At 37.5% G+C, this 13,922-nt stretch overlaps 1 protein-coding gene across 2 annotated transcripts in view; it reads left to right on the top strand.

The window, feature by feature from the left end:
• The window catches only part of DCC (DCC netrin 1 receptor), a 1,110,025-nt gene that overhangs the window by 1,029,985 nt on the left and 66,118 nt on the right, over positions 1-13,922 (top strand). For both annotated transcript variants that reach the window (XM_032882476.1, XM_032882475.1), the window contains exon 23: positions 10,762-10,924. In XM_032882476.1, the coding sequence (XP_032738367.1) occupies positions 10,762-10,924 (163 nt within the window). The remainder of the gene's footprint in view (positions 1-10,761; positions 10,925-13,922) is intronic.

Here is a 13,922-nt window from a genome sequence, read left to right as displayed (position 1 = left end):
GGTTTTTATAAAATTGTTCCAGTTGCTATTGTTTGGTTTGGTTTACTATAAACATATTCCATATATTAAAATACAAATATGAACACTGTGTACCCATCAACGAGGTTAAGATATTAAATAGCCAACTTACAATTGAGATCTCTGATATATGTCTGACTTATCACATGCTTGCCACCATGTCCTCCATTCCTCATTGAGGTAACCATTCTCCTAAATGTTCTATTTTATACATATTTATCACCTTATAGAAATGGCATCATACTATATGTATTTGTTGCAACTTGTATTCCTCTTTAATTTTGTTTTTAAGATTTATCCATATGTTTACAAATACCTCTCCTTCATTTATCTTTACTGCTGTATAGTGTTTTATTTTATGAAAATAACACAATAGACGTATATAACCATTTTAGCAGGATTTCATGAGAAATTTGATTACTGAATAGATAAATATTCATTTGGGTAGTCTCATATTAAAAAATCCATATGGGAAGCCAAAACTGCAATCTAAAAATTGCTTGCTGGGTGAGAAACTAGAATAAGGGGGTGAGTTACATGATTATTTCCTATTCTAGGCTGTGATAACCTAATACATCTATTTTCCCAAAGAGGACATATGTGTCTGTGGAGTAGACCAGATGCTCCAGATAAAGAACTCAGTGTCCCCTCCTCTGGCCAGTGGTGGACTCAGGGGCATATTTTTACCTGTTACCTCTTCTTTTGTAATTGCTACACACACCCTCTTCCGGTAATAATGCATTTACTTGACCACACAAGTATAATTTCTTACATTTAAGCTTGTTCAATATATTCCAATCAGACCTATCTGAGGTTATATCCAGAATGCTCCTTCCAGATTACTACAATCCTCACCACTCTTGTCTTGCACACAGATCCTTTTCCCTCATTAAGCAACACTATTGTCTCCTATAGGTATTTCTGGTTTAGACATCTGGTATAGCTAGTACCTGGCTCTGGTAGTTTCCAGGCTCTCATACACACAAGGGACACTTTGGGGAGCTCACAGCAAGAAGATGAGAGGAGCGATATGTTGGGACTGAAAACAGACCAAGGACGTGCTCCTTAAATAGGTTTAGATAATGGTGGCTCCCTTCCCAAAAGCATGCAGGTTTATCATCTCATTCTTTTGCCTCAAATTTTAAGTCTCAACAATATGCCAAACACACTTCATGCATTCAAGCAGTCAGTTAAGAATGGCTACTAAGTCCTCACTGCATGCAGGGAGCTCGCTATGAGCTAAGCCCATATATCGAAAGCTAGACCCCCACAGGAGAGACAAACGAAGAAGAATTACCCAGGAGGACAAGGCAGAGAAATACACTCTGGGAAGATGAAAGAAAGTGAAACAAATCCCAGGGATGTGAGGGAGGGTAAAGAAGGTCCTTATTGAAATTGGGTGGGAAAACAACATTGTAGTGGTTTTTGCCCTGAGATAGGGACATTCTAGGTTTAGAGTCCATGCCAGGAATTAACATCATCTTCTTTCATTTTAGCCTGCAGAGCTGATTTTCAGATGCTGTTCTATAGAGAGTTTCAAACTGGAATTCATCCATAGCTAAGAGCATAACTATCTATATTGGCATAAGATGGTGTTTTTTGAAAAGACAGAGTGCCAGGAAATTAAGAGAGAATCAGAATGGTTAACTGAGGAGAAACGGTTGTCCCTTTACCGTTTCTACTCTAGGCTAAGACATGGTCATGTGTGTGAAAGGTGTAGCCAGTGTAAGCCTCAGACAAAGCCGTGTGTTCTCTTAAACTGCACGTCCTAAAGAGCTTTCATTTTGGATAAAACTGCCAAATTTAGCAACTCAAAATACAGAAGGCCCACTAAAATTTCAGTCATTTCTAATTGCTGCTAAATATGAGATAAAGGAAAATGTTGCTAAGAGTTCCTATCTCAATGTACATATGCATCTCAAGGTACATACGTACAGGCAACTAGAAATACTTGAAACTTAACGGAGCCTCTTATATCCTTAATTACTAAATCTAGCAGTCCTCATCTTGGATCAAGTTTCAAAGTGTGATATTAACTATTTGAACTTCGTGTTCAAACTAAAGTGAGGTTTCTGAAAAGAAACCCCGCACCACGATGGACACAAACAGGTTAAGTCAACAAGAACTTTACACAGGAGTCAGACCTCAAATGAAGAGAATGGCAGTGACAGTAATTAAGGGAAATGTATGTCATTGCTTTTTTTTTTTTTTCTGCCATTGAAGCTTCCTCATGAGAAAGATAATTGCAGTTAAATTGAGTCTGATATATGTTATCTCACCAGAGAAAGTCATGGAGATAAAATAAAGGAATGACAGCCAGTGACTTTGAACTAGTTTAGATAGATTATTGTCATCACCCCTTCGTGCTTAACGAGGTTTTAGGTATTTTCTGTTAAATGAATGGGATGAACAAAGCACCTGAATCATTTCTAGAACCCTTACTGGAATAACGAATTGTTACAAGCTACTTGACTGATTAAGGTGAATTGATAACCTCTAAGAGACATGGGCAGTGGAGGGCAAACTTCATCTGTTTCCCATTCTATTTGGCTAACCCATAAATGATGGTAAATATGTAATTTAACTTTAGCTCAGGTTATTGCAAGCCAATCAGCTAAGGCATCTTAGAAACCCTACCTTCCTAATTAAAGTTCTGCTAACGTCTTAAGCCTTAAGAAGGGGGTATAATTTCTAAATTAATGTGCAAATGAAACCTTGACTGATAAAACCCTGACCCCACCCAACTCAGTCTGCATCAACAAAAATATTTTAAAATCTGAGTTTTTGATCCTCAAAACCAGGAAAAATTTCATACAGCTCCTCTTAGAGTGACATTATTATTAAGTTTTCCTGTCTCTACCTACACTTCCTGGAATTTATCCTTCAAAGAATTACAATAGAATAATGGCTTATTGTCAGGATACTCAAGCTAGTTGCAAATAAATTTAGACCTCACTAATCACTTACGCTCTCTTACAGAATGCCACTCTTTTAAAAATGCACTCTTGGAATTCAATCAAATAAAGAAAAACAAAGCTATAGTTCATGTTTACTCTTGTAGTTGGAAGCCCTTAATTAAATTGAGGGAACTGAAGAGGCATCCTAAATTACTTGATGGCAGGTAGAATCAAAGCTAATATGTACTGATACGCTCGTATTTTACTTTTATGGTGCATTCAATTTTATGGTCCACATTCTTAAAGCAGGAAAATCTTCAACTTCTAAAAATGTGATTTTGTAGTTTATATTTGTATGAATAAGAAAAACAGTGACAATTACTTCAATCCTGCTTTTCTCATTGGGGAAGATAAATCACCAATTTATTTTCATCAGTGGCTCTGTCTGTAATTTGTTAAATTAGTAATTTTAGCTAAGAGGTCTAGGATTCCTCCAAATATGTTGTTATATTGATCTCAACCTTTAGATACCAAATTAAGTTTGATAGGCATTGATGCTTTGGTAAAATATTGTTAAAAAGTCGATATTGTTAATTAATTTTTAAATATTCAGAGTCATATTAGGTGCTCCTAAAACATGACTTACTCTGTGTGCTTGGAGAAAAAATAATTATTTTCTCCCTACTTTTGAAAAATTTTGTTTTACTATTTTCAGAACTCAATAACATTTTAACTAATGTTTTAACTAACCTAAATAAAGTCTGCACTAAAGCTCTTCCATATTTGCATGGATTGATCATTCTGAGATTGGCAAGCTATTATAAGATATTGAGCAGACAACTTAATGTTAAGAGAAAGGTCCAGAAATAAAACTTTATGTTGTGTCCCTGATAGAAAGTCACTGGAGTCTTCCAGGTTCTCAAGCTCTAGTCTACACGTGGCTCTGCCTGTCTACCAAACAACCGTTATCTACGGCAAATGATTTTAAGGATCCCAGACTAATCCCAAGCCCCAGGTTCTAGAATGACTTTTTAAAAAATTTTTTAATTTATTTTTAATTTCTTTTCAGTGTAACAGAATTCATTGTTTTTGCACCACACCCAGTGCTCCATGCAATGGGTGCCCTCCATAATACCCACCACCTGGCTCCCCCCACCTCCCACCCCCCCACCCCTTCTAGAATGACTTTGCCAGGAATTAAGACTGTAGGAATCAAGTCACTTAAAGTTTTGGGATCTCAATTTTTCATCTGAACATAGAAGGTGTTAAGCCAAATCAGGGTTTCTCAACCTCAGAACTATTGCCGTTTGAGACTGGACAAGTATTTGTTGTGGGGTCCATCCTAGGCAACGTAGGATTCCTGGCCTTTACACACTAGATGCCAGGAGTATTTCCCCTCTACCATGTTGTAAGAACCAAAAATGTCTCTAAACTTTGCCAAACTTCCCCTTGGGGAGCAAAATCTCCCCAGTTAAAAACCACTGATCTAGATCGTCATCCCCCAAAGGTTGTTTCAAGGTAAACAGGTCCCATGAGAAGCTCTGAGGAAAAAAAAAAATGTCCTTTTGTCAAATGAGGATTAGGAACCTGGCTGGGCCACTCATGTCTCTTTTGCCAATCCCCCCTCTTCTACCTGAACACTAAAGGTATCAGTCTTGAAAAAGCATGTCTGCTGACTCTACACTTGCTTCGGTGACCTCATCTACTCCCCTCTATGTGCCAGCTCCCAAATTTACATTCCTAACACAGACCTTCTAGCTGTCTCATAATTTAGCATAAGATCTCGACCCCAACATAGTCAAGACTGAGCTCTTGTTCTTCTCCCACTGGTCTTTCTCCCTCTCCCTCACCTCAGACACAGGACTATGGTTCAAGTCTGAACTTGACGCTTCCTTTTTTAACTCTGCCACCTGCAGTCTGCTTTGTTCGTCTACTTTCAGACTGTGTTGTGTGTCCGTCTACTTTGCTTGACTGCCTGGCCAGCAACTCAGTTGAAGCTATATCACTGTCTCTCTCCTGGAGAACGTTAACATCTTCTTGCCTGGTCTCTCCCTTGTTTCTCTTTCCAACCTCATTTTGTGCCAGTTCCCTTTGGCTCCCAGTGTTCCAGACATGTGATCTGCCCTCAGTTCCCCTGTAAAGAAACAGGCGCTAACTCCTAGGGTACTCCATGATTCTGCCTAAATGTTACTTTTACAATGAGGTCTTTCATTATGACCTCCCTCCTCCTCCAAGGACTATTATGGTTTCATATTACATCTCTCTTTTGAACTCTACTGTTTTATAAAAATGCCAATTATAGTTGTAATTTTCTATGTATTTACTTCATGATTTGTTTAATCTTTTCTAGGAGGTTGTAAGCTCCATGAGGTCAACAGTCATGCCTCTTTTTGAGAGGCATGGGGGGGGTGGGAGTAATCACAATGTTCTGATTTGATATTTACTAGTTGTGTTCCTCAGACGAAACAAACCTAGGATCCTCCTACTCTGCCACCATCCCACAGTGTTCTACTTTGAAAACTATTCTCAAACCACACAATATACAAGAAGATAATGATGTGTAAAGTATTAGGAAATAATATAAGCATGGCCCTATAAATACTTCCTAATGGTTCCATAGCCTGGCTATTCCTCCCTCTCTGTTCTTGCAGAAAAACAGCTCAGAAATGGAGCTTTCACAGCTCCCTTCTAACAGTTATGGGTTGATCCCAGGTGAGAAGTAACCTGACATTCTACTCAGGTCACATGATCTAGACAAGGTACATGTTTCAAGAATGGAAGAGATAGGCCACTTAATATATATTGATTTTTTTTTTCCTTTTCTGGTCTAACCAGTTAGGCAGACTTATGGCTACATCACAACTATGTGTGCCTCTTACAGTTTCCTTTCTGCCTTCTTGAATACTTGAATGAATTCTGTCCCCCTAAACCCCTCAGCTTTACTGAGGTATAATAGATAAATAACATTGCATAAGTTTAAGATGTACAGTGTATAAATTTGATAGACTTTTATATGTAAAAACAATCACCACCATAGCTTTAGCTGACAACCCCATCCCATCACATAATTACCATTTATTTGTTGTAGTAAAAAATTTTAGTATCTACACTCTGAGCAACTTACAAGTATACAGCACAGTATTATTAACTGTAATCACCATGATGTACATTGTAACCCCAGAATTTATTCTTCTGGTAACTGGAAATTTATACCCTTTGATCAATACCTCCTCATTTCCCCCAAACCCGTCTTATTAGCCACCATTTTACTCTGTTCCTATGAGTTCAGTTTTTTCAGATTCCAAATACAAGTGATGTCATAGAGTATTTATCTTTCTCTGTCTGATTTATTTCATTAGCATAGTGCCCTTAAGGTCCATCAGTGTTTTGATCATAGCATCATGTCCCCAGCACCTAACTGGGTCTTCAACATATTTTTCTAGAATAATTGGATATATTCTTTACCATTCCTGCCCTGTCTCTCCTGGCAATCCACAGTTTACATTAGCATGTTCAAAATTCTGAGATTTTAGAAAAGAAATATGTTTTCCAACTAAATTGACCAAGGAACTTCCTCCCCACCCCATAATGCTGATTAATATTTCATTTTAGGGAACATGGGGCTAGATTATCTGTGAAATTTCTTCCAGCTGATTGACTATATAGCACCTTATTTCAGCAGGAGATGCTTTGAAATATTCAATGCCATAGGAATTTCTGTTCGAATTCAAAGACCTGTAAAATTATTGAGATGTATGTTGAGCTCAAAGTGTTCTAATAACAAAACTGTTATCAGTGAAGACTGCAATTGTAGGAAAGAAGCCCAGTCCCCAGGCAATCATTGGATCTGTTCTCTCCCAAGTACTATAAAAATTAAAGACATTATTATTTCACAAAACCAATTTTCCAATTACTACTAAGACTTTAGGCCCATCGTATTATGAAATATATATTTGTTTTTACTGAATTTATTTGAAAAAGGATGAAACCTTTTATGGTAATCAAACATCATGAAAATAAAAACTGGATGGAATGCCCATATGACTTTTAAACATTTACTTCTCTCCTTATCAATTTTAATGAGACACATCTAGGTCTTTGATTACTTAAACAATGGATATCCAAGCTATTTATGAAAACACTAAGAAAAGATGTATTAAGACAGCGTATTTTTCTTTAATTTGGAAAGATCACATAGAATGAATTTATTGAATGACATCATAGTATCTACTGAGGCCCAACTCTGGGCCAGGGCCTGTGGCCAGTGTGTTATATCCATCATCTCGTGAAATAATCTCTGTGTTCTAGTGGATATTTGCAAATCTCTGAATTACATGCAGCTCCCCTTCTGAAGCCCCAAAGGTGGTAAGTGTTATCTGGCCTCTTCTGGACTCAGACTGTCATTCAGAACTCGTAACGGTAGTGATCTAGTTTTCTGAGCTCTAATTTTTTTCCTAATTTGGAGCAGTCTTTGATGCATCCACATACATGGTTGATGGCCATTACTTGCAGATTGCGTATTTGTGAACTTACCTACTGCTAAAATTTATTTTTAGGCACCAAAATCAGTACCTGTAGAGCTTTTATGGTCATCTGTGGACATGTGCAGAGCAGCCAAAAATTTAAGTAGCTCAGTGGTCACAGACTCAGCCGAAATGGAACAAGGGGAACCTCTGCCTTATTGTTTCAGTTCTCACAGCATAAACAGGTGTCCTTTCTACAGTGTATTTAGTGTCAATTGTTCCTATTTTTGTGAGTTTTCTGGTCGGGGGATCAGTGTTTAAAGTGGCCCTTATATGTAGTGATGAGGGGCTGCTCAGTGTTCCTACGTGCAAAAGGCCGTGTGATGTACCTTGTGGAGAAAATGTGTATGTTAATTAAATGTCACTCAAGCATGAGCTGTCATGTTGTTTACTGTAAGTTCAATGTTAATGAATGTACATTCTATATTAAATAAAGTGTCTTTAAGCAGAAACACCCATAAAACAAGGTTATGCATTGACTGATAAAAATGTTGTAACCAGAGACTCCCAGGAACCTAACATTGAATTGCCTCCAGAAGCTATACTTAGTATTCCTTAATTCAGTGTTTACAGCAACTTTATAGAACAAATTACTACAAATAATGAGGGTCAACTATATCAAAAGAGTCCTTTCCACTTGACTTTCTGAACTATGCACTTGATATCAAATATTCTGATTATTCAGGCTTTGAACTGAGATTGGGAAATTAATGAAAGACCCTGAATACCAAGTTTTAAACTGATGGGAACTTTTATGAGGAAGTCATAAAGGCCTGGAGTCAAAGATTTATAATGGGAGTCCTCATGATCCTCAACTCTCCAAGGCAAATGGCACCAATATAATCTCACTAATGTGCAGCAAAATCCAGAGTCATTACTTTCTGACTTGAAATGTGGTGTCTTTCTGGGTGGAAAGGGAAAAAAATGAGTAGAAATTTGAAAAATTCTAGTTTACAAGGTTTTAAAAATGTTCGTAAGTTGTACTGCTCTGTAGGACTCAAACTAAGTTGGTCAGAAATGGTGAACTGTTAAATTTAAGTCATGCTAATAAAAATCCATGATATCTCCAACTGTCTTCATTGTAAGCTCTCACATAAAAGGTTAATTTATTCCAATCAATTAATTTATTAAGCACAGAAAGGGCATATTGAGATACGACAGTAAAATGACTTTTTAAACAGTAAGTAAAACTATGCTACAGAAAGTTCTGACCTTTCATTACTTGCCTCATTCCTTTGTAGTAAATGTAAAAATTACTTCAAGGAAATCATTTCTTTCACCTAGAAGCAGAATCTTTTAACAGAAAGTGCAATTTAAACACTTTTGATGAGTTTCTCCCCAAAGATTCAAGTTCTATCAGAAGTGCTTAATATTTTTCCAATAATAATGACTCAGCAATAACTTAAATTTAGGTGACTATTGTTTCAAAAAAGCATTGATTCTTAAATAACTGTCAAAAGATAGTGTTTTGATTTTGAAGCAAGAACTGGGTGTTCTATTCATTTGTGAGAAATTAATTTATTTTTCACACTGAGTATTATTTCTAACAATTTTGTAGTTTGGAAGTTTACATCAAAAGTATCCCAAATGGTATGGTAGATTATCAATTTAAGCAACATTTTATTTAATGTTTTCATAGTACAATGAAATTATATTACTCCCTATCAGGTGCTAAGTTGATTATTTTGTATGTATTTTCTCTAATTCTGACAATAGCTGTATAAAATAAGTATTATTATTTCCATTTTATAGGCAAAGGCACAGAGGGTCCAACGGCCTAAATATTTCACTCAGGAGGTACCAAAACTAATACAGCTTGTTAAAGAAGCACGTTCAAACTCGGGTCTAGGAAAACATCTGAACTCATTGCTTTCTGCTACTTTTTAAATTAAGTGATAAATAAAATAAGCTAACATTTACTTTTTAAAACACTGTGACATGTAATGAATCACATGATGTATAGAACACAGTATTTCTAATTGATCACTGAGGGTTTAAAGAAAGCAATTTAAACAGTCATTATCCATTCTCGCTTACGTAAGCAAATTATAAAAAATATCTTATTAGTCTGTTATTTTCACTGAAATATCATCTACCCCGAGGTACTATCGCAACACAGGAGAAGGTTTATATCAGGACTTTATGACACTCTTTCAAACCCAATGATTGGCATTTAAGCGGGATTCATACTTTTTTTTTTTTAAGATTTTATTTATTTATTTGACAGACAGAGACCACAAGTAGGCAGAGAGGCAGACAGAGAGAAAGGAGGAAGCAGGCTCCCCTGCTGAGCAGAGAGCCTGATTCAGGGCTTGATCCCAGGACCCTGGGATCATGACCTGGGCCAAAGGCAGAGGCTTTAACCCACTGAGCCACCCAGGCGCCCCGGATTCATACATTCTTAACAGGTTGAAAATTAAATGTGTTTTATAGATAGCTTCTTTAAAAACAAAAATGGAAATAAATTGTGCGTGATTGGTGTCAAATAGTTTATCTTTCACATCATCTAATGAAAAGTATTTTCTCATAAAGCACAGACTCCTTGATTCTCCTCACCCTGGAATTTTCACAGTACAAAGTAGCCTTTTTCCTCCTCTCCCTACTTTCTACTTACTATGGTAGGTTAATTCTTCTCTAAAAATAAACAAATAAATAAATAACTTAGATAGAACTCACATACCATAAATTCACCCTCTGAAAGTGCACCAAGTCAGTCATCTTTAGTATATCCACAAGGTTGTGCCACAAGCACCACTATCTAATTCCAGAATATTTTCAACACCCCCAAGGGAAAACCTATACCCATGTACAGCCCCTCCCCATTCACTCCTCCCATCCACTGGGAAACACTAATCTACTTTCTGTCGCTATAGATTTGCCTATTATGGATATTTCCTATAAAGGAAATCACAAGATTGAGCTCTTGTGTCTGCTTCTTTCCGATAGAATAACCTTTTTTAAGGCACATGCGTGTTGTAGCATGTATCACGTGTAGGTTCCTAATTATAGCTGAGTAATACTCCCTTGTATGGAACTACCACATTTTGTTTCTCCATTCTTCAGTCAATGGACATTTGGGTTGTTTCCACCTTTGGCTATTCTAAATCACGCTGCTAGGAGTGTTTCTGTGCAAGATTTTGTGTGGACATATATTTCATTTATCTTAGGTAGATAACTGATCTTTCCTCTCATTTTTCACTGCTTTTATTCCCAGCTTCAGGAATGCCCAGAACAGTAGGAACTTTCACATCCTCAACAGCTTGCTAAACACCAAGCTGTCACATCTCCCTAAACCTGATCTCCATTTGCCTGTCTTTCCCCAGAGCCACCCATTGGCCAGATGCACCCCCCACATGGCAGTGTCACTCCTCAGAAGAACAGCAACCTGCTTGTGATCATTGTGATCACCGTTGGCGTCATCACAGTGCTGGTGGTAGTGATCGTGGCTGTGATTTGCACCCGGCGCTCTTCAGCCCAGCAGAGAAAGTAGGTAACAGCTGGTTCCTAAGAGAAGAGAGGTCACCATTTGACCTATCACCTTCTCGAGTTATATTTTTGACAAGTCTTTTCCTGTGTTCTTCAATAATTCACCACACATTCCCTTATCCTCTGACCTGAGCAAAATGTTGCCTTTTGTTAATTCTAGGTCCATAACTTGAGTGAGTGAGAGCCAGACTTGCAGACTTAATAACAGCATCCATGTGGAGACCCACCTGGCATTTCTGCTTGATTTTTACCTCTCTGGGCCAGATTCTTCCTTTCAAGTGATGGCAGGTGTTCCTATAGCAACATTTAGAGAATGGACTTCATCAGATTCCAATTCATGGCCCTCTGAACAATTACGTATAAAATGTTGGAGATGTGTGTTCCTCTGAAAGTATTTCCCCATTCTGGCAAGGCAGACTGTAGACATTGAATCAATGTTTGTTGCAGGAGTGACTGCCACACTCAATGCCCTTACAATACGGTGGAGTGTTTAGTTTGAGATAGTAGTTAGGATAGAAAAGAGATTCTAGAAATTCAGAAGAGTTCAGATTTCCTGGCTGTGCTTGATTCTCAGAAATTAAACTTTTGGAAGGGTTTAAAATATTTTCATATTATGCAGTTCTAGGTTATAGCACATGCAGAGGATGATGCATCAAAGTCAAAGTTTAGAATGGAAAGATGGCTTTAATTCAGTTTATCCCCTTCCAGCAACATCCATAACCAGCATATTAACCTTGGGGCAGCTAGCTGTGGGAATCAGAATAATATCCTGGTTATCCTCTGCCTCTCTGCCTCTCTAGCACTTTTCACATCTTGCCTGATATGTCCCTTTCAGCTGTACTTTGTCACTGAATTGGCTATAATAAGCTCTTCCCTTGATTTTTTTTCCCCTCTTTGGCCTCAGGCATGATGCCAGCTTGAAAGCCTGAGGCATGGACCCATCGGTTGCTGGTTTGACAACTACATGCTACACACAGTGTCAGAGAAAGATTCTCCAACAAATAATTTTTCCTCTTCCCTTGCTAATATCTTAGTTTCACTCTCTGAAACAATCCTATGACCCAATCGTTGATCTGTATTGTATCTTCCAACTTTTGAAGTAAAGCGTTTAGAAATAGGATACAGGAAGATGTACAGACTGAAGAAAGGGATGTAGGAGTGTCAGTGCAGTCTTAACTGACGTATGTGGCAGGGCACGTTTTCTATCTGGCTGCATTTATGAGCCTGACCATCTTCCAGCTGGTACTTGCCTGTGCACTAATCCTTTGTGCTTAGACAAGAAACCAGCCCCACAGAGCTTAACTGACTCTCGTGTGTTAGCATTCTGGGAAATCCTAATCACCCACAGAACTTCCACACGCTCAACACTTAGTGAATCTCTGGAGAAAAGGGAACTGTAAGAGAGGAAGGCATGGAACAGCCTCTCGGTCGAGCTACCCCAGGAAAGGTGTGGTGCAGGTGTAGCACCGTAGAACACCAGTGGGGCCGGGCTCTGAGGCTGAGCTGAAAAAGACTCACAGACACGGAAGTGGGAGGGCTTCGAAACCAAACTGGCCCTACCTCAGGAGAGATTTAAGAACAGGGATGGGTTCCCTAAACTAAGTTTAATTAACTCAACCATCTGTATGTAGCAGGGTGTTGTGTTTGTTCCGTTTTCATCCTTGTGAGAAGAATGTTGGAGGGTTACATCGACCTGATGAATCAGGTTCCTGAGCACGTTGCTTCCTGAGAGAAAATGCCAGTCTTCTCAAAGTGCAACAGTGGGATCTGATGCTATTTTGAGAAACTCTTAAATTGTCTTAAGTCCCACTCTAAGCATTTTGTTAAGAGCTTGAGGGTTTTATTTAGAAAGAGTCAAGGCTGAGCCCTGGGTATGATTTGTTTTTAAAATTAGGAAATGAATGAGAGAATAAATCACTCCATGAATGACTGGAAACCAAAGACAGTAGATTTATAGCTTCTGTGCTCCTGCCACTTTGATTTTTCCTCAGCCTTCACCCAAAGTCTCTTAATATTTACTTGGCATATTTTCACAGACTTGCTTCATATATCTTTCTCCTTTAACAGACCCATTGGCGTTCATCTCGGTCTCTGTTTGTAGTGTTAACAGAAGAAAAAAAGAAAAATTCTTCTCCTTCATGATACTCCTGAGTTTTAATTTAGCTTTCTTTGATTTGACTGAGGATCCTTCCTCCTGATACCACCACCACTGAGCCTTTTAGAACAAATTAAATGATGCAGATGAAAGCAAAATCAATTCCAGTCTGAGATCAAAATAAGGTTCCTTACAGAACTCTCAGAAAAATGAGAGTTTAATGTAATTAATAAAGTGAAATAAGAATCACCTTCCTGAGATCCTTCAATATCTCTTTATATGTTGGTGCTGGAGAATGTAAATTGTCTTTGCGTTGGGTTGGGGCTCTTGAATTATACCCACTGGATCTGAAACATACTTCTGTGTACTATTGGTAACAGTTTATTCAAGTTAGTGTCCACACATTTTATTCTACAATTTATCTATTTAATAATGATGTAGTTATCTGATTGATTCACTTTCCAGTTGGTAAGATCTTATTTTTATAATATAAATTAACTAATGGAAGTTAGAACCCAAGTTCTAATTCTCCACTTCTTGGACTAAATTAATGGTGTTTAATTAAACCTAAAGGAAGACCTAATCCCTGAATGTCAATTTCCTGAAATGAGAAACAGGGCTAAATACTTTCTATCATACGCTCTATCTTAAAACATTGAAATTCCCCATGGAATATTATCAAATTATAGAATTGTATGATAGCACTTAGCTTCAGACTAATATGAAATAAAAATAATTTTGCCTTTCTTTTTAATTACCAACTTAATTTTTTTTACTACTTTGAAGAGAATCCCCTCTCACATTTTGAATTAATGAAATTATAGTAGAATATTATAATGTAGAAAAAAATGTGTTTATGAAAGCTTAAATTAAAGGGGTTCTGTGCCTTTTAATAAAATAATA

The sequence above is a fragment of the Lontra canadensis genome, unplaced genomic scaffold, assembly GCF_010015895.1.
Source record: "Lontra canadensis isolate GAN:19392208 unplaced genomic scaffold, GSC_riverotter_1.0 scaffold82, whole genome shotgun sequence".
NCBI classification, from domain to species: domain Eukaryota; kingdom Metazoa; phylum Chordata; class Mammalia; order Carnivora; family Mustelidae; genus Lontra; species Lontra canadensis.
This window is presented reverse-complemented; position numbering and strand designations above follow the sequence as displayed.